This window comes from Saccostrea cucullata, unplaced genomic scaffold (assembly GCF_032062105.1).
Source record: "Saccostrea cucullata isolate Sc308-1 unplaced genomic scaffold, CSIRO_AGI_Scuc_v1 ctg1252, whole genome shotgun sequence".
Lineage (NCBI taxonomy): Eukaryota > Metazoa > Mollusca > Bivalvia > Ostreida > Ostreidae > Saccostrea > Saccostrea cuccullata.
In genome coordinates, this window is record NW_026925150.1 from 113,875 (window position 1) to 138,079 (window position 24,205).

The following is a 24,205-nucleotide window of genomic DNA, read 5'->3' on the forward strand; positions in this document are numbered from 1 at the left end:
CTTCCAACTTAATAGTAACAAACCTCACACTTAGGGATCATTTCCATCTGAGGCTAAATGTACAATTTTTAAACAAGACACACTTGTCAATCTCACCCTCTTTTGTCAATGATGATCCTCTCATACTATTTCATTTGGTAAGCAGCGGGTTAGCTGGCGGGGTGCATTGTGTAGATCACTATATTTCTGACACCTTATTTTTCGCTCTCATTGATCTGATTAGCAAGACAAAATTTTCACAAATTGTGGTGATTGCTTTATATAATCTAAAGGAATGCTTTTATACGCGAGAATTAAATTTTCCGAGCACACTGTCTCGCATAATTGCATGAAAATAAAGTTTTTGCGAATAAAAAGTGATTTACAGTATTTTGGCTTCTGAATCGCTATAATAGTCAGTACTCTTATTAGTGTTCATACTGTATTCAAAGAGCTGAAGTAATGTCTGCTAAAATAAATAATGTCAAAATCATTGGCATACATTTGAGCAGACAAAAGGCCAAATTTTACACCCGCCAAGAAAACCCTAAAAGGTAACTTTTGTCAATCACCTAGTTAGCCTGTGCATGGATATGACATGTAGCAATCTCTCAAAGTTTACCGTTACCATCTGCGGTTTAGACTTCTGGAGCCAGTTTTAAATGCTACTCACCTTCAATCTCGCTCTCACACTCAATGATGATCCTCTCGGCCTGAGCCTGGGCCTCTGCCTTGGCCTGCCCTGTAGACTCGACGGCAGCAGTGATAGCCTGGAGCTCCAGCAGTTTGGTTCTCTCCTTCTCAGCCTCTTTCTCGTTGTACAGTTTTTGTCGTTCTAATTCCCCCCGCGCTATCTGTTCATTCCTAGCTGCCTCATGTGATGCTGCTGCCTCAATGGAGCTAAAAAAGCGTAAATTTTTTATTTGTTGAGAGTCACTTTTATAATTTTCTTTGAATTTATTGTAATTTTTTTGTATATGAATTTCATAAGAGTTATCTCCCTTAAAATGTGTTTTTTAGTACATTTTTCATTTCCATGAGAAAATTTGAAAATATACTTATTCAAATACATAATGCAAGCTTGATGAAAAGTGGACATTAAATGGATTTTCTTTTAGAAATAAATTTCTATAAAGATTTTGGATTAATTAATGTGTCTGGGTCTTACTTAGTGGAGATCTCTATGGCCAGTTGTACAGATTTACTGAGGCTGTCTCTCATCTTTACGTCTACTGGTTCTATACTCTGGATGTCCATGCTGCTTAGTACCTAAAATGGATATAGGCATACAGTGTATTCCAACAAAAATGGGAATACAATGTTTTCCAATTGCTGGATATACATTGCCGTATTTACACTGTGTGAATGTAATTGAAAATATCATTGTCAACATATACAATCATGCAAATCATTTTACATTTATCTCAATTGCAGTTTGATTTTCTTAATGCAGGGTCTTTAAAAGAGAAATTCTGTCTACCAAAGAAAAGTAGCAATTTTAAGGGGTTAATTAATGTCATTCATAAAATTAGTGATTTAGATACATAACACTTCACTGTGAAGTAGCATAAATAAAAACAAAAGATGAAACAATACACCTGTAGACTTTTATTCATGTGCGAAAAATATTCATGAGTTTTGTGACTTATTTTCAGTTGGGATATACATTGCCGTATCACTGTGTGAACCATTTATTTTGCTTTGCTTTTGTAGAAAATGTTTCTTTATTTGCGAAAATTAATCATTGCCTATTAATTTCAAACTGATGAATCGCTAATAATAGTTGGTTTACAGTATCTAAATAATGATTTATAAATAAATTTCCAGACATATTTTATCAAATTTGACACCTACCAGGTTATTTTCAGGGAACCTGACTTCATTATTCATCTGACCTTTGGCATTTAGACCAAACACTGCTGTGGTGAGTACTTGGTTGGAATGTCGATGGAAGTCATCAAACGTGACCTGAGCCACAGCAGCTCTGATACGAGCACCTGTAAATTAATTAAAATAAAATCTAATTTTGTAATTTGATCGATTGAATGTTTTATCAATAACAATCAAAAAGACTTCTACTTTTTTCAGACTGACTGGATTTTCAAGATGCAACAACTCTTATTTAAATGGAAATACCAGGCCTGAAAATATTTTTATGGAGAACAATAGTCTTTTTAGGTAGATGTATCAGGTGATAATTTTTTCACTCTCTTACATGTAGGTCTCTTTGTTCACCAATATTTGAGGTGTAATAAGGTGTAATAAATAGATGTCCAGAAATTTTTTTTTTTTTTAACATCAAATTACCCAATCTTACCCATTTGTTTAGAAGCAAATCCAATGAAGTCTGGCACAGCAAACAATTTACATTTCTCTTCTTCTGGACCATCAAGGTCATACTGAAAAAAAAGACAAATTATATATTAAAAATATTAAAGCGTCTTCTTCCAATAAAAAAAAAAACCAACTTATTCATAAAATGCTCTCTTTTGCCTATATATATATAGATATGTATATATACACTTCATGTTTACCTCAAAATGATTGTTAAACGCCACTTGGATTCTTAAACGAGCATGGTCTGATGTTTCCACCTAAAGTATTTATTAGGAATTATAAAGCCTTGTGTAATGCAGGGGAAAAAATAAATCAAATAAATAATTTTCATAAAATTGTAAAATTGAAATATCCTTTTGAGATTTAAAGAGTTTTCAATACATTGCAAATAAATATTTTTTCATTTTTTTATGCTTTGATATACATGTACATGTAATGGGATACATTATTGTTAAACATAGCACATACAAACTGTGTGTAAAATTTTAAATGTTCAAGTCTAAACTTTAAATTTATGTATATATGTATATAATTATACGAATCTACCTCTAATATGTCTGTTATAAAATCTGGCCCCAACATAAGGCACAGAGACTTTAATGAATTGGACTTCTTTGGTTTTCCAGCTAAAATAAAAGCATATTGATCAATTTTCATTTTTCTAGGTCTTATTTTGTTTTTTAAATACTGTTGACGTACTATTTTTCACGGGGTCATAATTCCAAGGAATCTCAATTTCTCTTGAATCAGCGGGTAGAAAATTATGCAAATTTCTTAGCCCCTCACTCTATTCCTTACAAGTATTTTGAATATGATGGGACAAATTTCCAAGGATAATTTGTGACCACATACATAGTGTAAATTAATACCAAGTGGAAAAAGTACTTCTACAGTAAGTTTAAATTGACAAAAAAAAATCAACATGAACTGGAGATTGCTTACCACTGAGGCTTAGAACATTGAAATTCTCGTGTGGTCCCAGAATGACTAGATCTGGACCAAACACCACTCTGGCCGTCCTCTCCAGGTAATTATACACCTGAACAGCTGTGTTACCAGGGCAACGGTAGGTCACCACCCTCGTCTTGTTTCTGCCCTGAAAAATGATCAGATTTTTCTAAAATTCTTAACAAAGAAAAATAATAAATAGATAAAATTTTCAAATTTAATTTTTAATCCCATGGTAACAGTTAATAACAATTAGCATTTAATCTAAAATAAAACTTCATGATTGAACTTACGAGCACAAAAAAAATTCAGTGGTAATTGTATTAAAAATTGTTGTAAAATGTGGTAATATTTACCGCTAATACGTGGGGGTCAATGGACTGTTCAAAATAAGCCATCTTTCTTATATCTCCTGTACCTAGCCCTCCTCCTTGTCTGCATGTGGAGTGAAATAGATAATTATTAAGTAAAAGACTAAATATTATCTCATCATGTTATCATTTGCATTAAAGTCATTCAATATATCAGGTTTCAATGTAAAAGCTTGTTATCCTGGTCCTGAGCTATTGAGACATGATACTGCATATAAAGTAGAATTTTTAGCAAGAACTCAATTTTCAATTTGCATAATTATAGAGGGTGCAGAGATCAGTAAAATTGAATATCGCTAACAGTTAACTGTGTAATATTGAAGAAGACAGGTAAATTAGGTTAACCTACTTGAGTAATTCTTCTGTAACTGCGGGTAGGTCTTTCTCCCACAGCTCCTCAAATGCTGTCAACATATAGGACTTAGGACCCATTTCTGCCCTCACCTGTTTAAAATAAATAGGACTTCATTTGTGATTTGGTTTACTATACATATGTATATACATGTAAATTTCTGTTTAATATTTTTACCTTTCCTGTCTGCAAGTCTTTGATATATATCCCTTCATTTTTGCTCAAAGGAATCTTGGTTCTACAAAATAAAATGAAAAATGGAGATTTATTACAAGATTCTATTAGAGCCACAGCTGCATCTGTTTTTTTTTTTAGTTCTTTTGTATTCTTTGACAAAGAAAGTTGAAAGAAATGTTAGAGAAATTCATTATTGCTGGGGGGGGGGGGGGGGTATGCTTTATGCTTGTACATGATCAAAATAAACACACATACATCAATCTTTTTAACTGAAATTAGAGACAGTTGAATGTTACAAGTTCTAGAAAAAATTTTTAAAAATGCTTTTTAAGTAATGTTTTAAGTTATATAGTCATCAGAGCAAAATGACCACTGTCTATATTCAGTACTAGATGACAGTAGCATATATTGTTTTTTACCTTGTTTTGACGACCTTGACCTCTATCGGGGGTATGTACTCCAGGGGTCCTCTCAACATCCATACATCTCCTGGACTCCTCTTCTTACCTACAGTGTATAAAACATAGAATAGGTTAATTTTGAGATTTGACCCTTCTTTTGGTAATTTGCAGCATTACATTGGACTATACAAAATCTGTCTCGACTCCACATTTCTATGGTATTTGAGACAATGATGTTAAAGATACAAGTTCAACTAAACCTTGTTGAACTTAAAGGCAACTTCTGAAATACAGCATATTGTAAAATCACATACTTTTATGGGGTCAAATTTTCGTGGTTTCAGGAAAATCTATTAGTTCTTGGGGATTTAATTTCGTGGACCATGAATTAATGAGCATTTATGTAGGTAACATTTTACATTTCATTGTGGTCATGAATTCGTGGGTCTCGTCATACCTTGAAAAAAAAAACAAAAATTGAACCCTCATGAAAATGTGATTTCACAGTATATGCACATGCAGTATTGTTTGCTCCACTGGAAAATAACTCCCCAAACCAGTTTATTTATTTTGTATTTGATGAGATGATTATACACTAGCTGTCTCACCTTTGAACATGGTGTCTCTGTATTCTTCCTCTGCTTGTAAAACAATGGCGTCGTCTTCTCCCAGAATGTGGACATTTTGTACTCCTTTCTCTAAGCTCTCCCCTACACAAAACAAAAGTTTTCTCTCTAGTCTTTGTTACTTGGAAACATTATACATCAATTTTATTTCCAAAGATAAAAAATAAATATAAAAAATATCAATATTATTTTATATATATATATAGAAACATGTTACATGCTGGAATATAAAAAAACTATTTTTAAATGTAATATACATTAATTTTATTTTGAAAATTTGTCTTAAGGTAAAAAAAAAAAACTGCATGCCCAATTTTTTTTTAAATTTTGCATAACTTAAAATTAATTATGATAGAGAAAAGCTATAGGACTCAATTATTCATCTCCCTTTCTTGTACAGGGACGTTTATAACTCTTAAAAAAAAATCAATTTTATATGTAGAAATGTTGTTTTGTATGCTTTTTTTTGTAATTGTGTGCTGATGAATATAAAAATCGATCATTTCAATTTCAAATTGGTTTAAGGGAACTCAACCTATTGTGTACTTGCACTTTAAATGCAAGAACTTCATTTTAATTATTTTGAAATTTTGTCTAAGGAAAAAATTCAGAAACCTGCATGCCCAATTTTTTTTTTTTAAATTTTGCATAACTTAAAATTAATTATGATAGAGAAAAGCTATAGGACTCAATTATTCATCTCCCTTTCTTACCTGGGTGGAGGAAGAAGCTACAGGGCCCCACCCTCAGTTCCCGTTTATAACTCTTACCTGGGTGGAGGAAGAAGCTACAGGGCCCCACCCTCAGTTCCCGTTTTCCCAACTGTGGCTTCCCTTTCTTGTCTACCACATCTTTAATGACACAGTACTGTCCCTTCCACAAAACCTTGATGGTCTCCGCTGATGTCACTTCCTGTTTGAAGAAAAAAAAATTATACACATGGTGCCTGGATGAATTTAGAACTTCCTGCTGAACAAAATTTAAAATATATTCTCTCACAGGTTTATTTTTGCCTTAGGTTTATAATTTTCAATCTACAACCCTTGCTAGTTGAATATCCTCTCCTTTCAAAGAATTTACATTGGCAAAATTTTTCCTGTATACAGCATATAAATTAATGTACAATATGTAGCTTTACGACTTATTTTTTTTTCACAGGATAATAATCTTTCTTTGTACCAGCATCTGCGTGCAGCACTGATTTAATGCTCACAAACTTCCTTAATTAAAAAACCCCATCAAGATTCTGCTTACCACACCAATTTCTGGATAATAGTGATCAGTCTCAGCTCCCGTCAACAGCCACTGCTCTCCAGCCATTCTAATAAATTTATAATAAGTCTAGTTAGTAACTCAATTAATTAATTCAATCTTTACTGCTGTCCAGCTTTAAATTTGTTCAAACAAAAGAAAAACCAGCACCTTTCGAAACTTTCTTTTACAGCGCATCATGTTTATTCATCATTTTTTTATGACAAACTTTACTTCTGAATAAATTCTGCACTCAATATAAACAGAGTCCTCAACAGAAAAAATTACTAGTGATGAATGGATGTTAAAGGGACAAATCCCAAATAAATGTTATATCAAATAAATGTTGTAAGTTCTACTATTGGAAAAAGGTATAAATATAATGAACAGATCTAGTTCATCTAAAAGAATCCATAAACAATATAAACAATTATATGAGGAGGGCGAAAACAAACATTTCTGGAAATTCCAGAGGTGGGATCAGGTGCCTTGGAGGAGTCAGCTTCCCCCTTTTCACCGGACCCACTTGCCTTCTATAAAAATTTCCTTAAATCGTGACTGTCACTATCAAAGTACATGAATACTGTAAACCAACTTTTATTTGCGACGACTTTATTTCACGATTTACCAGGGGTGACTAAGCGACGATTATAATTTTTGCGATCAAGCCAAATTTGGAACTGTTATTAATGGACACAGAGACTTTAAAGAATGGTTCATGGCGAGAAATATTCGCGATGAGTGAACTTTGCGAAAATATCTTGCACAAGAATAAAAGTTAGTTTACAGTATACCTTTGGATTCCCTGACTGTCCACCATGGTTTGTAAGGCCTGTAGGAAAATCCCGTTGTTTGGAGTCAGAGTGATACATTGTAGAACGGAAACTATCTGTGAAATAAATGTAAGATGTCAATTAATATACTCAACGTACATTGTCAATATACTAATACAATGTCAGTGCATGCTGTGTACAACTCAATGGACATGTACTGTGTCAATTTACAATATCACTATAATAATTACACAAATCAATGTACAGTGTCAATATACAATATCAAAATGTACTTTATACAACCCAGTGTTATGCACATTGTCCCTAAGACTCAGGGGTCATGGAACTTTTCTTTCTATGCTTCACACCAGTATTTTTATCATGAAGCGCTAATGCGCTCCATAAAATATGCCGGCATTACATGTAAGCGTCGTAGTTCATGTCCCCATGAACTGTCAAAAATTAAATTCATTTCTTAAATGTATGCTCATTTGTGCATGCAATAAAATGTACTACATGCAGCAATTACATCTGCATTCAAAATGTAAACAAAACAGGAAGGATGCCAAGAGTTATATTAAAATAAATAGAGAACCACTAAGGTATACAGTCATTTCTATTTTTGGACTTTTTCAAGAGGAAGAAAGGAGGAAACTGTATTAACATGTATGTCCTGGTATTAAATCCAGACTTTTTTTCATATTTGAACAACTGCTAAATCAGTAAATCTCATTATCAAAATAGCTAAAAAGAATTTCAGAAAAAATAATGATATGAAAAATTATGTGCCCTGAATTATGTGAATGCATGATGTACAATCAGCGTTGTGGGGGTCTGGGGTACCAATGTTGCTGGATTTCCCATATTATGTCCCTATAAAACCAACAAAATTTTGCATGCCCATTGAACATTGACCACCCACAAATCAAAGTGATTCCAGAGTATTAAGGTGGAAATGATAAATTGTGTGGATAGAAGTCTGACCTCTTCGTAAACATCAGGGAGGTACGCTCCTGGCTTGTTGATCATCCATTCCTCTCCAGTGACTCGTTTCCTTTCCAAATAAAGTACACAAAATATACATACTTACTATTTAAACTGGAAGATAAAAGCTAGGAAGGACATGTATTTCTACATTTTATCTGCAAGATTTATAATAGTCTTTCATTTATTCAAGTGCTTGCACTTAAAAATATGATAGTTTTTCAATAATTCAATTTCATTAATTTAAGATTAAATGATTGCATAAAATAAATATGATTCATTCTCCATATCCACTAGACTAAGTTAAAAAAAAGAAATTTATTTGCTGTCCATTTTATTGTTTATTTTTCCAATATCTTCCCCACCCCCATTCTTATACTCCCAACTTTCTAAATGGTGTAATACCGGCAAAACCCCTAGGTTATGAACATGATGCACTTTCAAATGAAGATTGAAGTGATTTTAATAACACAGAAGAATAAACAAAATATACAAATTAATGCAAACACAAAAAGAAACTGTATAGAAAAAAGCAATTTTTACTAAACTGCATGCGCTGTATTTTCTAAAACATTTTAGCATAGCTGACTTATATTGCATACTGTAAACCAACTTTATTTCGCGATTTACTGGGAGTAAAGTTGTTCGCAACGATTAATTTTTGCGATCAAGCCTTTTTTGGATCTATTTTTAATAGAAAAAAGACTTTAAGGACCTGTTCACGGCGAGAAATATTCGCGATGACAAGGCTCTCGCTAACCTTGCGAAAATTTCTCACACGCTAATAAAAGTTGGTTTACAGTATATTACTTTAAAATGCTAATTTTAAAATAACAGCTAGACAAGACACCTACTTTCCAAATCGATCTGTGAATCCTTGAGTTGCTCTTAATTTTAATGACTCTCCCTGCCTAATTACAAGAGGTTTGATGATGTCTTCTACTTCCTGGATGTAAATAAAAAGGATTTATCCATGCATGAACATTAAAACAAACTATTTCTTTAAAAAAATTTACTTTCACCATGTTAACACAATTCACCAAAGCTTTAGAGTACAAAAACTATAATAACATAATGATTTTTTTTAAAAAGTGGTTTTTTTTTCAATTTTAAAAAATGTATTAATTCAGCAAAGTTAAATTCTATTTGCTGTGTTTTTGACATTCAATAAATAAATTAATTACAATTTTAAAGTTTTTCTTCTGGAATCTAAAGGTATAAACAGTCTTCAGATAAAATAATTGAATTGACCCATGTTGACCTTGTTGACCCTTTACTTACTGCCTCTGGCTTGGGTCGATAGGTCAAAGGTCCCTCCAGCTGCCATTTATCTCCAGCCTGGTGTTTTCCGTGGGCGTCTTCAAAGTCAATGTTAGCGACCAATCGGATTGCATGATTGGCCTGAATGACAGGCAGAGGTTTGATAGCAATGCTGTAGTCAGGTCTGTTCCTCAGGAAGTCAGGAGCATGGAGAAGAGTTTCCCCGGGGTACAAGGGGAAAGGAGAATCCTATAAATAGAAACAATAGTCCTAAATATAGAAAAAAATTCAAGATCAACTTCTGTTTTCATTTTCTAACTTCCGAGAGTGAAATTAAAGTTTAAATTAAATGTTGCATAAATATCAGTGTTTTAATTTGATGCCTGGGAATTTCATTTTTTCTAGTATAAATCTATGAACCAAGAAGATGGGAAATTTCAGAAGGGTTAATTTAAATTGCCGTTACACCATTTACAAGCAGAGTGGTTTGTATTCTATCCTGGAAACTTATTCAAGTCTGCACATTTTGCCAGCAAACATAGCTAAAGAGCTAATATCTCTGACCTTTATACATGACTGCATAAACATGATAAAGTCATGCTTAACTGTGTAAGGTTAAAAATAAAACTAGAACTGTCCAAACAGGACAAAATACCCTCCGCTGGGTTTTTCTGAGGTACGTTTTTCCATAAAGATTATATTTAAGATATGTATCAAACACAAATTATGAAATTTTTTTAACAGTGACCTTGAACTTCTCCAAATGACCTTGGGTCAAGGTCATGACACACTCTTGGGTCATGGGCAATCTTTGTGTGAAAAGAGAACCTACCAAGTTTATCCATAAGAAAAATATGGACCGGACACAAATTATGAATTTTTTCTTCAAGTGACCTTGAACTTCCCCAAATGACCTGGGGTCAATGTCAAGACACACCCTTGGGTCATGGGCAATCTTTGTGTGAAATGAGAACCTACCAAGTTTATCCATAAGAATGATATGGACCGGACACGAATTATGAAATTTTTCTTCCAGTGACCTTGAACTTCCCCAAATGACCTTAGGTCTAGGTCATGACACACCCTTGGGTCATGGGCAATCTTTGTGTGAAATGAGAACCTACCAAGTTTATCCATAAGAAAGATATGGACCGGACAGGAATTATGAATTTTTTCTTCCAGTGACCTTGAACTTCCCCAAATGACCTTGGGTCAAGGTCATGACACACCCTTGGGTCATGGGCAATCTTAGTGTGGAGTGCATAACGTCCCTCTGCTTATGGACCGGACTGTGCACAGACAGACGGACAAGGTGATTCCTATATACCCCCCAAACTTCGTTTGCGGGGAATATAATAATAAACTTACAGCATTAAACTTGACTGCACTTTGTCCAATTTTGAGTTCACTTGCTTCACCTGGTACATAATTGCTGCAAAAATAAATTTTAAAATAAAAGATTACTTTGCATTAAATTTGTTTAATTACTTTTATCTCATACTCTGACCCAATCCCCCAAAATTTTCTTTTACACATCTGTAGAAAATTTTTATATTTATATATCCAAACAGAATGTGCCTCAATATGTTAACACAAGTAAGCCCATTCATTTTAACCCCTCCTACATGTATCTTTTCAACTCAAATATTAACACAAAACATATGCAAAACAAAAAAAAACGTAATTCAGACTAATTTCTCATGGAGGTAAAAGTAGTACCTGCAAGGATCTTTGATAATGCAATAAAAGCCTGGTTTTACAATGACCATAGGTAGGGGCTGGGTCACCAACTTCTCGTTTGTTTTCAGTGGTACTGTCTGCGGCCCAACTTCTAATCTGGTGATGTTAGAATTCTGTACAAAAGAAAAAAAAAATCAGTGAGTTCATTATAAAAAATAGCCAATACAGTTAACTTAGGAATACAGCGAAACTCCTTTAGTACCAACACAGATATTGCAAATTGTATAACAAACTTAAAAAATAAGTTATCTTGGATCCTCATGCTATACAAATTTAATGAATTCCTTCTACGGATATATAACGAATAACAGATATAATGAAGTAATTTATAGGTTCTAGTGACTTAATTAAAACCAAGTTTTACTGTTTTGTTTTTATTGCAAGGTACCGTAAATAAATCTTTCTAAATTTACATAATTATTTGTACATGGACAAGACCCGTTCAGGCTCCTTGAATAGTCATACATGTACTGTTGATTATTATCATAAAAAGAAAACAGTATAAACAAAAGAAAACATAATAATATTCATGATAATTATTCTAAATACTTGACCTCAATCAATAAATTTTTTTTACTTATTTAATTTTTTTTTTTTTGATTGGGCTAGGGGGGGGGGATACAAAATTAATTTTAAAAAAGAAATGATAAAAACTAAATGAAATAAAAAGAAAAAAATATAATGAATTATGTCACTAGTGGATTTTTTCAAGATCCTGATCAGAAAAAATTATTGAAAATTCCCAAAATTCAACTCTTATCTAACACTTGATAAAGAAAAAAAAAACATTGATTGAAACCTTTTTTTTTTATAGTGGGAGGAAATGTAGCTCAGACAGGTAAGTCTAGTGCATTGTAAATTTTGTATGCACATATGATTACACTCTCAACTTTTTTTAGGACAAAACACCCGTGGATTCTATTTTAACCCATTTCTTAAAAAGTACTGGAGAAAAGAAGAATAATAATACTATATTGACAACAATGAATGATCCCTGTAAGAAAAATAAAAAGTTTAGGCATGTTTGCGTCATATTTTGTGAAAAAATCAGAGAATCCTATATATTGGTCACTTGGGGGCTTACATTTTGGAATGTTTTTATGCTAACTAAGGGTAATAAACAAGCATGTGACAGTCTGTTATAAAATGCAGTGTAACTTTTGTTCCATACATAGTAGAAGAATGATATTTGAACACATATATAAGGAGTCTCCATTCTTTATGTATCAGTAAGGTCAAGGTCCTATCAAGAGGTCAAAGGTCAAATATTGTGACATCATGTACTGAATCTTTCAGTTTTTATGCCATTGAAATTTTTTTGATTGCAAATATATCTGCAACCACCAGTTCAATTTTCTTTATTTTTACACATTTTATTCTAGGACCCATTTGAATCATTCTGTTGATTTTTTGTAAAAATTGAATTATACATTTTCTCTGAAGAAAACTTAAACTGTCGGATATTTACATGTGAATTTTCAATTCTGATGCTACTTATATGTTCTACTGTTACTTAATATTTTACTCAAATTTTCCAGTATCAAGTTGACTTACTCCCTTAAAGAACAAAAAGGTTTTCTTTATTAAAAGTATTACATAAATTTGCAATAGATCAATTGATAATTCTAAAATAAGGCTCATTCTCAAGTCAAATATCTGATTTCACAATCTTCTTACAGGGGTCTGATAGGTCATATTTCAGACTATGTGGGCAAAAAATGTGCGGTTGAATTTTTTTCATATCATACATAAAGAGAGATTTTGTATCCTAGAACAAAATATCAGAGTTTCAGGAAAATTGAATTTGAGGAAAAATTTGGCCTATCTATTGTGTCCTACCTTAATATACATTTATTGTTAATTTTAAAAATAATTGCGAAATAAAGTTCTTTGCAAATCTTGTATGCCATCAAGATTAAAATGGAAAAACCAAACCAGACCATTGATGAATTTATAAACATCATAGAAAATTTTGGGAAATAATAGTGCTTACAGTCATTTCTATTTATAGTCTCTGCAAAAATATACTGAAGTTTACCTAACCTGTTAACATGCGTTTAAAAATAAACTTGAATTTATTTAATAAACGTTTCAAGTGTGTGTACAAGTCACTGTAAATGAGCATGGCCATGAAAATCACGAAATGCTTTAGTCCAATATACATTAATAGACGGCAAATTAAATTATTTTTATCTTCTTCTAAATGAACAACCTATTGGTCACTTTCCATCTCCTCGAGGGCTAATTAATCAAATACAAGTCATAACAAGTCTACTAAACAAATTAGTTTTAAAACCAATATTTTTCTATCATTGTCATAATATGCAAACTTTGCAAATAAAGACACGATGTAAAGAGTCCATAATTCAAGTTTTAGTTAGGCCCTATCCATGGGACCGTGCATAGTAAACAAACATAAAACATCCCTCAGATTTCAACTTTTTACAAAATATCACAAGAAAATAAGCTTACCAAATCCAAAATATGGACAAATTGGAAAGGTTTTAATCCAAGAATAGTGTTAGACATATTTGTCTGTGTTTGCTTCCTTGCTCAATGGAACTGATTTAGATCGAAAGTGCTGGTGTCAGCCTATAAAAATTTGCTTGACATCTTACCGGAAGTAAATAAGTTAGCTTTCCTGAACAGGAACGACAACCGCTATTAAAAGCAGAGTTGACCATGCACAAATGGATTAGCAAATTCTCTCCCATACGGAGAAAAAACTTATTAACATGATTAATGGACAAACACACAAATGAACTTATCTAATAAATCCACTGCTTGTAAAGTCACAGACACAATTTTTTTAAGGGGAAGGGGGGCTGACTTTTGGCGGGAATGCTTGCATCACAGGTACTTGTGGACAGGCCCCCCCCCCCCCGGATATTCAACCCCAGGGCTTATTTGACAATTTTTTCACAATTTATATTTAGTACACTTATTGAACATGTGCCTTGAAATGTCCACAAGCAGGCACGTAGTATTGGGGGGGGGGGGGCATTGGGCGACTTGCCCCCCCCCTTATCCTTTTTTTTCCCCAACATTACCTTTACTATAGAAAATGTCTATTGAAAAGGTGGTTGGCCCCCCACTTTTTACCACAGTATATACATAGTAAGAAATTATAGGAAAAAATTGGAAAAGGAAGTTTGCCCTGAAAAAACTTGGCCACCTCCCCCCCCCCCCCTCCTCCCCACGAAATAGGATTTTCGAGTTTGGGGTAATTGTCCTTTTTTTTTTAAACAAAATTTTTAAAACCAATTTTTTTTTGCTTGTCAACTTTTTTTAGGTAAGTAAAACAATTTTTCTCAGGTTGGCCCCCCACTTTTAAAAACGATGCTACGTGCCTGACAAGTACCTGTGGCTTGCATGTGTGAACGTTTTTTTTCCCCATGAAATGAGAAAATTGCAGAATGAATGAATAAAAAAATAATCGTTTCGATCTTCTTCTGATTTAAGGAAGGGTTTTCTGTCGAGTTCAGTCAGGAGAGAGAAGCAGAAACTTTCTTTATAAGAACATACAACGTACATCGTATGCATAGATGTAATGTGTTATGAAACAAAAAGAATTCTTATGATACCTTTAATAATTTGTTTCTATATAATGAATACGTTAAAAAGTCTAACATTCCTAATGTTTTACTGAGCGGTCATAAAAAATCCATGTTTGACTGGGGAGTGAGATGTTCGAAACATTGACGTCGGAAGCAAATTGAAAGTTGGGGGGGGGGGGGGGCTAAGTGTTAAAAAAAATGTACCTTCAAAAAAACCTGATAAGCAAAAAATAATAATAATAATGAATAATAAAATGAAATGCATACTATGGAATTCCATATAGACAGCCAACTGCTTACTGCCAACTGCTGACTGCTTACTGCCAACTGCCAGCTGCTTACTGCCAGCTGCCACACAAACTTGAATAAATTTTATTTTTATATTGATATTAATGTGAATTTTCACAAAAGAGAAGAATGAAGACAACAAAACCTTTGAAGAGAGAAAAATAAAAAAAAGCTTTGTCGTTTGGCAGAGAAATGTTTTAAAAATAAATTAACATTTTTCTATTATATTCTATAGTTAAAAATTTCCTCAGATGTGAAAGGTATAATATCTCTGTGTGTTATAATGTTTCACATACATAGATTTTTTTTTTGGGGGGGGGGGGGGGGGCATTTAAAATTTATACAGTCATGGGTTAATGTATGAACTAAACAAACTAAAACTTACCTTGGACCCTCCACTTAGAAAACGCCGATCAAACATTTTTATCTCTTTGTTTTTACAAATAAGATATGTATTACATGCATAGATCTAGAGAGAGGGGTCCGGACCACCCCTCTGAAATTTGTAAAGTTATTTATTGCACAAACTAAACCAGCTAAAAATTATGTAGATTATTTTAGATATTTAGAAATTTAGAATTTTGATTCAAATACTCAAATTTTAGATAACCAAAAAAACTTTTTACATTCTGAGTTTTTAGAAGTTTACTTCAAATATCCAAAATATCAAATTCGAAACCCCTTTTGAATTTTGAAACTATGCCAAAAAAGTGTTTGGTCGAGCAAATGAGGTTTTAAGATATTTAGAGTATTGAATAGATACGGACATAGTTTCAAAATTCAAATCAGGTTTGAAAATTTGATATTTTGGATATCTGAGGTAAAAATCTAAAATCTCCGAGTGTTTCGGTTATTTGATATATGAATGTTTGAACTAAAATTCTTAATTTCAAAAAAATATAAGACGTTTTGAAATAGTTGAAATTTAGAAGTTTGAAGTAAATTTTGAAATATCAAAAGTCGTAAAACTGTTAAGAAATTTGAAAAATTTAGATTTTTGAACTAAAATACTAAATTTCAATATACCAAATTCAGTTTGAGTTTTTGATATTTAGAAATTTGAACTTATGTATTTACATTCTAAAACTCTAAATAATTTTTAAAAAATGAATTGTGAAGTGTAACACGGAGCATTATTATATTTCATGAATTAAAAATTGTTGAAATTGTAGCAATTGCTTTGAATGCTACTTCCACCAGCACTATTTGTATATCAAAATTACTTTATCCACGGAATCAGTCATCTTGACGTTGTACAACCCATTCCTTCATTAAAAGATTTTGAGAAAAAAAAATATTTCACTAAGCATAGTTCAAGCCTCCTTATTTTATTTGTCTCCAAAATGTTTACATAATATAGAATTACACATTCTCAATTTAATATATACAACTAAATCTATAAAATAATTCGTAATTATTTATTGATACAATATTTTAGATGCAGCTAAATTTGAAAGAAAGTTACAAAATTTAGAAATTAAAAAATATCTAGTAATGGTCGCAGCCATTGTAATAGCACTCTCCTTCGTCAACCGTACAGGTGACATCCGTGATGAAATCATTTCTTTTCCAGAAAACCTCCTCACCCTCCAGTACGGTTTGGAGGACTTGGGTTTGATAAATGGAGTCCTTATTAGAAGGATCCATGATGTCCGTGTCGATAACGACAAAATCAGCATGTTTTCCTACTTCCAGGGATCCAACATCATCTTCCTGCCGCATAGCGTAAGCGGCATTGATTGTATACATCTCCACGGCTGATTTGATGTTGATAGACTGATGTCCTCTAGAAATAGCGTGCTGGAGGCCCACAAAGGGGTTCAGATCACTGACATCCCAGTCGCTGCTTAGTGTCACCTTAGCCCCAGTGTCAAACACGCTTTTTACGGGAATGGACTTGTACGCCCTGTCTTCTCCAACCAATTTTGAAAGTGTTTTTCGATAAGAGGGTAGAGTAAAGTTTCCAGCGACTTGGAAGTCAGCAATGACATTTAAACGTGCGAAGCGGTCGATATCCATCTCATCAACTTGTTCCAAGTGAGTCATTCGATGACGAGTGCCATGGATCCACGAATCATTGAACGCATTCAGTGCTTGATGAACACCACGGTCGCCAATTGCATGAATATGGAAATCAAAGCCTTTGCCTGCAGCAAAGTGCTGAAGTTCTCTGACGTACTTCGTTAAACGGGTTTGGTCAAAAATATTCATGCCTCTGTTGTCAGGAATACCAGGTAAATGCAAGTTCTCCAAATAGGGTTCCTCCATGGCGGCGGTTGTACTTTCTAGCAAGCCATCAATGTACACTTTAATTTGATTTTTCTTCAAGAAGCAATCTGGGTTACCGTTAGTGTAAATGTCTTTCAGTTTTTGAATTTGGTATTCGTCTTCCTTCTGTGGATATGCCCAAAGTCCAAGATTAGCACGCACCGTCAATTTGTCTTCTCTACATACCCTATCCCACGCTTTGTCGTGATTTCGAGTCCAAAACAACCTGGCATCACATACTGAGGTTATGCCATTAGTGTTTAATTTTTCAAGACCATATATAAGTCCTTGATAATTAAGTTCCTCTAACTCAGCCGTTGGCTTCAAGGCAAATTCCATGATGGATATACCCTCATCCTCTAGAAGAATTCCATTAGGCTCATTGGTTACAGGTTCTCTCATGATAACGCCACCAGGTCTTCTCGTTGTGTTTTTTGTGATATTAGCCAGTTGGAGTGCCTTGGTATTCACCCAAACTGAATGCGATGTTTCCTCCAACATGACAACTGGGACATCTGGTAAAACTTCATCAATTATCTTCCTTGGTGGTTTTCCACCATTCCTGATGTGTTTCAAAATACTTGATATTGAATGACCGCCTCCAAGAATCCATTTTGTTCCTATCTGCCTTTTGGCACATGTTCTGAAAATGTTTTTAAATTCTTCACTATCGGGGTCTGTGTTTGGCTTCAGCTGACATGTACCACCAACATCCGACGCTGACTCTAAGGGATGAATATGGACATCATGGAATCCTGGAAGTATTGTTGCACCGTGGAGATTCAACACCGTGCTCCGACATGTGAAATACTCCAAAGCCTCACTGGATGTTCCTATGAAACTAACTTTACCGTTTTTCACAACCATGGCTTCCTGTGGAGTTTCATTCCAGCGTTGACCGTGAACAGTATAAATTTTCCCATTGATGTATATTGTACTGGCTTCTTCCCTGTACCATCTTTGTTCTAAAACTCTTCGGTCACATTGTTGCTGATCACCGAGTATGCATTGAATTCTCTTCAATAACCGATCTTTGCGAGAAAGTTGTTGGTTGAGCGGAATACTTTTTCCAGCTGCAAATCCAAGCACTCCGAAAATCATCAGATACTTCACAATTTTCATGCTGCCGATCACACTTTTCCGAAAAACTGACAAAATCCAGTTTTTAAACCTTTTTAAGGTGGATCTATACCTAGGAAGGAATTTACAGAAACACAACCGAGACAGAATCAATATTATTTTTAAAAATAGATATAAAAATACAATTAAAATTATTTTTACAATAACACCCCGGAAACGTTTTATTTGCTGACGAAGTTTTCAACACAAAACTGCAATTGTGACACGGTCAACATTAGATCCTACGTAAAATACAGTAATGATTAATTGTTCATGTTTTTATTTGCTTTTTTGAAAACTCAATTACTACACACCACTAAGCTTCCGTAACAGGTGTTTTAGTCGTTAACATGTAAACAATAGCCATTGAATAACATCTGAATCAACAGTTCTCTGATCCGAGTGCAAAAAGAAAAATATGCGAAAAAACAGCATACTTCGTGTAAGTTATTTAAAGAAGACTGAGATAATGATAAACATGGATGTGCATAAAAAAAATAATCAAAATTGTTGCTTTCCCTACTCTATAATGTGTTATATACCACATACATGTAGATGTACATTGTATTAAATAACATCAACGTTTTTGCTTCGGTGCCCATGAACAATTCTTCGTAGTCTTTAGACAAGACAAAGTGAAATACAGGCAATGGACTCTAATATACACGGTAAAAGTGTCAAAATTCTTAAACATTTTCTTTGAAATTAAACAAATTCCTTATTAATTGAAGGTTTTATATTTCCTTTTGAATTTATTATCATTTTTTTTTTGCGTTGATTTTTTAAAAACATGATTGTCACTTTCAACAACATGCGACCCGGCATACTTCGAGAAACCATGTTCAAAGCCACTGAAGTTCTGATGACTAGATATAACTGCATGTTGTTTCCTGTTGCTCCCTTAATAGGGACAAATACATGCAAATTATTATATATGTTCTCCTATTCAAATATTACTTAAGGTATTGAAAAAAAAAAATAAATTTAAAATAAAATCTATTTCGCTTTCAATCTCATGAAATTTTACTCGATCTGTCCAAAAGTAAAGACAAATTAATATTCCTTTTCCCGAATGTGTTTAGACAGTTCTCAATATATTTCTTTTCTCTTTCCATCTCAAAACATGTAATGGGTAGTGCATTTTTTTTTTTAATTTTCAATTTTCCCTATCTTACCATCTCTGATAAATCGTAGTTATGTATAATGCATGCATTGACTATATTGAGATACAGATACGTTATGCCTGGTAGATTCCAATGAATTCAGGTCCGTGATTTTAATGTTTAGATATTCATTGAAGTGCTAGCGTTCAACGAATACTTTAAAAACAACCTTTAACCCAAAATTTCAATGACGCTCTTTTCCCCATTCATCCCTGTAAACTTCCGTGTTTATTAATTTTATACGATAAGAGTTATTTTCACTTCCCTGGCTTATGCAGTGGACATTAACCTAAACGATATGGCCAAGTTTAGTATATACCGTTTCTTCCAAATATCATGCACTTTATATGCATTGCTTGTTACATGTTCTCTGTATGGAGTTAGTTCCGACCGTGAAGACTCTGATAAATGGAAATCCTGTAATTTCAGTGAGGCAACATGTAAATGTTTGAAACTCGACGAAGGGTCCATTAAGGCAGACTGTTCTCATTTACACTTGAATCAAGTTCCAATATTTCCACATAACGTGGTCTGGATTAACCTTCAATTTAACTCGATTGAAAATATTTCCGTCAGTTATCCGAAAAACCTGTTGTATTTGGATCTTTCTCACAACAGCATTTTTTCCTTTAAAGGTGATCCTTTTGACACTATCCCAAGGCTAAAGTATTTGAATCTATCCAGTAATAGACTAAGTCTAAATGAGAAGAATTTTTATCCAGGACTTTTTCAGCCTTTAGAATCCTTGTTAGTTTTGAACTTGAAAAACAATTCTGTAAAGATGCAACGAAACTGGAGTTATATTGGAGAAATTCTCAGTGAATTGATTTCGTTAGAGGAACTACGATTGGATGCAGTGGGAAACTTTTTACTTACAGAAGGTTTTTACAGACTAAAGAATCTTAGTCTATTGGACATCTCCGGTTCAAGAGGACATTGTGAAACTGTAAAAATCACACACGACTTTTTTCTCAACACACCATATCTTCAATATCTAGATATATCATCTTGTAAAATCAAACATATTGAGAGAGGTGCATTCGAAATTTTAAGGAATTTAAAATCGTTGGACATTTCTTACAACAAAGAATTAGGTTTTGCTTCACTCCCAAATATAACATATAATCTAAAGAGGACGTCAATCAAAATACTTTATTTACATAATATTAATTGTTTGACGGGATTGGGAAAAAGACTGTTAATTCGCCATGTCATGAACCTGAGAAAAACCAAGTTAGAAGAGATAATCTTATCCAGAAATAGATTGGAACTGTTCGAAAGAGGCCTTGTGCGACATTTACCACCAACCCTTGAAAGGTTATCCTTGGCCGAGAACAAACTATTACAAGGTCCATACATAGCAGACTTTATTGGCTTTCATAATTTGACTATGTTTAATATGAGTCTACAGTTTCAACCACCAGAATACATGACTGCAGTCTTCGAACTTTGCAAAGAAAATCAAGATGACCTGGAGCCTTTTAACTTCTCAATGCACAGTCATTCTACAAATTTCTCAACCTTTCTCCACAACTTTAGAAAATTCTACAGGATTGAAGTTTCTCACTGGAAACCAGTTATATTTGTACATATTCCTGAAAATCTCCAAACAATATATGTTAACGATAGTAGGCTGTATTCCAAGATATCTGCATTTGGTGTAATTGCACCGAAATTGAGGCATATGTTCTTTCAAAATAATATATTGAATGAATGGATAGGACCAATGTACGGGATACAAAACGTTACTCGTATTGATCTCTCGAATAATTTCTGTACGAAACTGTCATCCGATTTCTTTGTTAATGCAACAGGACTTTTACATCTCAATATTTCTAGAAACTCTGTTGGAGATAATCTTGAGAGAGACATGAATGGACTTGTATTTAGAAATTTGGTTTCGGTAGAAACATTGGACTTAAGCTCCAATAAGATTTATCATTTGCCGTATTTACTCTTGAAAAGATCTCGGAATATCAGGACATTGATTCTTAACAATAATCAACTTTCTGAGTTGAGGATCGGCGTGGGACATATGCATCACTTAGAACATCTTGATTTATCTGAAAATAGAATAGATTCTATCAGGGATGAAATCAGACAGGAACTGACTGATTTGATAAGGCTAAAAAACACGTCCATAGATCTATCTGGGAATAACGTTGACTGCTCGTGTGAAAATGTTCCATACATCCAGTGGATGGTTGAACATAAAAAAAATTTCAAAAGATTTGATGACTACGAATGTGCCATAAAAAGTCAGAAAAATTTCAATTTCAGCGATCCTGTTGTATCTCTTAAATCATTGGTAGTGGAATGCCGATCTTACACCACATTCTACATTGTTGCATCCATAGTCTTGACCATTTTAGTTTTCGTGGTCATCGCTGTGTTAGTGAAAAGAAATATTTGGACAATAAGATTTTCCATCTATCAATGTAAACAAAAAGTAAAAACAGGAGGTCGATATATGCAAATATTATATCAGAGAAACCGATTGAACTACACATATGACATATTTATTTCATATTCTGCCCGGGATCGAGAACTTGTTATGAAGAAACTTCTGTTGAAATTACAAGATTTAAACCTTGACGTCTGCATTCGTGAGAGAGACTTTTTAGCAGGTCGTCATAAAGCTGACAATATAATGGACGCGATAGAGAGCAGCAAAATGACACTTTGTGTTGTTTCGGAATCTTATCTAAAGTCAGGCTGGAGGGATTACGAACTAAACATGGCAAAACTCGAGGGTATAAAAAAGAGAGAAGGACTTCATTACGTATATTTAATAATTCTTCCAGGAGCCTACGATTTGAAGCGAAAATGTCCGAATTCCCTGAAGGATTTGATCAATGAAAACCTTTTTTGTCATTATCCTTCTGAGGAATCAATGGATGAACTGGATATATTTTGGAAGGACTTTTCCAGTGTTGTTGCTCATAAAATAAAAACTTTTAGCATTTAGATTTGAGATTTATATCCAAGGAAAGACATGTGTTAACAATTCAAACTATAATATTAATGATATGTATCTGTGTCTTGGCACTAGAGCAGAAATATTCGCAAGTATGAAAAGGCGAAATGATATAAACACGGGTCGAAAAATAAGTCTATATACAGTATAGTCATTTGATATAAAAAAAAATTAAATAAACAAATTGAATTTTTGTTATAAAGTCTTTCTTTTTTTTTAAAGGGAACATTTCGCTTAGGTTTTCATCAAAATTTAATATTGTAAGTTCTTGTGAACAGTCTATGCAGCCAAAAGCAATATAGACAGAAGATATCTGACAATTTATTCAGACATAGTAAGCAACTCAGTAAGTAACAAACTTTATTACATACCTAATGTATATCACTCAATTTTACTGTTGATTTTACGTTATCACGTGACTTCGTAATAAGACTTTCCGGATCACCACACTGTGGTTTTCTGAATCCATATCACCGCTCTCTGAGACTGAGGACGTTTTACACAGAAACATGACGTTATTTTTCTTGCGCGTTAAAAATTCCCTTGTTATTATGCTTTGTGTTTTGAATAAATGTTAAACAATTGATCTCTAAAGATTTCTCTTGCTATATTTTGCTAGTTATGAGGAGGTATATAATAAATTTATCATTTTAGCAGTAACTTGATCCGAAGGGTCGTATCACGTCTTGTTGACAGGCGCGGATCATCAGATCAAACTCGACGCTTCTAAAATTATCTTAGATAAAAAAAGTAGACTTATATAAGACAATTACCAGGTTAACAGGTTTTTAAAAATCTATTTATTGTGTAAAACAATCACTTATCAAGAGTGTATGTTTTTTTTATTAAGTACTTATCGTGTCACGCGTACGATTATAAAATTTACGTTTTTTTACCCACTACAATTCTTCAAACTTAAGTACCCTCTCTACACAAATGCAAAATGTGTTTTTTTTTTTTTTTGGATACCGCGAAAAATATATTGTATAAAGGAGTCAATATTGAGCTTATCTACCTAATTTTCACTGTATGGTGCGTGACATTTATCAACACAGTATCAGTGAATAGAATTCACTGTTGTTTACTTCCATAGTGAAAAACCGGACGCGGTAGTTCAGTCGATAGAGAGCTCGCTCGTGATCGGGAGGTCGTGAGTTCGAATCTCAGCCGCGACTGACCTAAGTCGATAAAATAAATGGGTAGCAACTGTTCCTTCGTCATGCGCTCGGCACTTTGAAGTGAAAGTTGCGGGTTCTTCGGATAAGTCCTTAAAATCCGAGGCCCCATGTCAGCGACTGGCGTTGGCACGATAGAGATCCCTTACTGCTTAATGGCCCTGAGTGTCGAGTAAAGGTCAAAATGTAGTGCTCTTCACCGGAATACGGTGACGTCTCCATATGACTGAAAAATTCTCGAGAGCAACGTTCAAGAATATACAATCAATCAATCCATAGGGAAAATACATGTAAACGACATGTTCAGTTAATTTATCATGACCTTTTAAATTGTTAAGAATACTTGAAATAATTACAAATTGAGTAATTTACTGTAAATTTCTATTTGTTAGAATTAAGATCTAAGGGCAGACTCTAATCGCAGAAAAATACCATAGAATCAGAAGGCTTAAGTGTGCG

General features: G+C 33.5%; 3 protein-coding genes across 3 annotated transcripts in view; 1 reads left to right on the plus strand and 2 right to left on the minus strand.

Annotated features, from left to right (window-relative positions):
• Positions 1 to 13,826, minus strand: part of LOC134268197 (major vault protein-like) — a 126,091-nt gene extending 112,265 nt beyond the window's left edge. Inside the window, exons 1-21 of the mRNA XM_062750387.1 lie at positions 13,672 to 13,826; positions 11,179 to 11,312; positions 10,828 to 10,891; positions 9,481 to 9,708; positions 9,054 to 9,145; positions 8,200 to 8,269; positions 7,237 to 7,331; positions 6,446 to 6,512; positions 5,962 to 6,103; positions 5,174 to 5,275; positions 4,584 to 4,671; positions 4,165 to 4,225; positions 3,985 to 4,079; positions 3,621 to 3,699; positions 3,259 to 3,412; positions 2,863 to 2,942; positions 2,514 to 2,573; positions 2,297 to 2,378; positions 1,834 to 1,976; positions 1,148 to 1,248; positions 653 to 879 (exon numbers count right to left, since the gene is read on the minus strand). Coding sequence (XP_062606371.1) covers positions 653 to 879; positions 1,148 to 1,248; positions 1,834 to 1,976; positions 2,297 to 2,378; positions 2,514 to 2,573; positions 2,863 to 2,942; positions 3,259 to 3,412; positions 3,621 to 3,699; positions 3,985 to 4,079; positions 4,165 to 4,225; positions 4,584 to 4,671; positions 5,174 to 5,275; positions 5,962 to 6,103; positions 6,446 to 6,512; positions 7,237 to 7,331; positions 8,200 to 8,269; positions 9,054 to 9,145; positions 9,481 to 9,708; positions 10,828 to 10,891; positions 11,179 to 11,312; positions 13,672 to 13,728 — 2,221 coding nt within the window. The 5' untranslated portion in view covers positions 13,729 to 13,826. The remainder of the gene's footprint in view (positions 1 to 652; positions 880 to 1,147; positions 1,249 to 1,833; positions 1,977 to 2,296; positions 2,379 to 2,513; positions 2,574 to 2,862; positions 2,943 to 3,258; positions 3,413 to 3,620; positions 3,700 to 3,984; positions 4,080 to 4,164; positions 4,226 to 4,583; positions 4,672 to 5,173; positions 5,276 to 5,961; positions 6,104 to 6,445; positions 6,513 to 7,236; positions 7,332 to 8,199; positions 8,270 to 9,053; positions 9,146 to 9,480; positions 9,709 to 10,827; positions 10,892 to 11,178; positions 11,313 to 13,671) is intronic.
• A 2,622-nt stretch (positions 13,827 to 16,448) lies between these two features.
• LOC134268199 (putative amidohydrolase YtcJ) lies at positions 16,449 to 18,487 on the minus strand. Its single transcript, XM_062750389.1, has one exon. It carries the CDS (start codon positions 18,432 to 18,434, stop codon positions 16,533 to 16,535), a length of 1,902 nt encoding a protein of 633 aa, XP_062606373.1. The 5' UTR covers positions 18,435 to 18,487; the 3' UTR covers positions 16,449 to 16,532.
• Positions 18,488 to 19,813: 1,326 nt separating this feature from the next.
• On the plus strand, positions 19,814 to 23,217 carry LOC134268201 (toll-like receptor 4). Its single transcript, XM_062750390.1, has one exon. The coding sequence runs from the start codon at positions 19,893 to 19,895 to the stop codon at positions 22,560 to 22,562; it is 2,670 nt and encodes an 889-aa protein (XP_062606374.1). The 5' UTR covers positions 19,814 to 19,892; the 3' UTR covers positions 22,563 to 23,217.
• The last annotated feature ends 988 nt before the right edge of the window (positions 23,218 to 24,205 follow it).

Coding starts and splice junctions, on each gene's coding strand:
- LOC134268199 (XM_062750389.1), bottom strand. CDS start 18,434: ATGAAAATTGTGAAGTATCTGATGATTTTCGGAGTGCTTGGATTTGCA.
- LOC134268201 (XM_062750390.1), top strand. CDS start 19,893: ATGGCCAAGTTTAGTATATACCGTTTCTTCCAAATATCATGCACTTTA.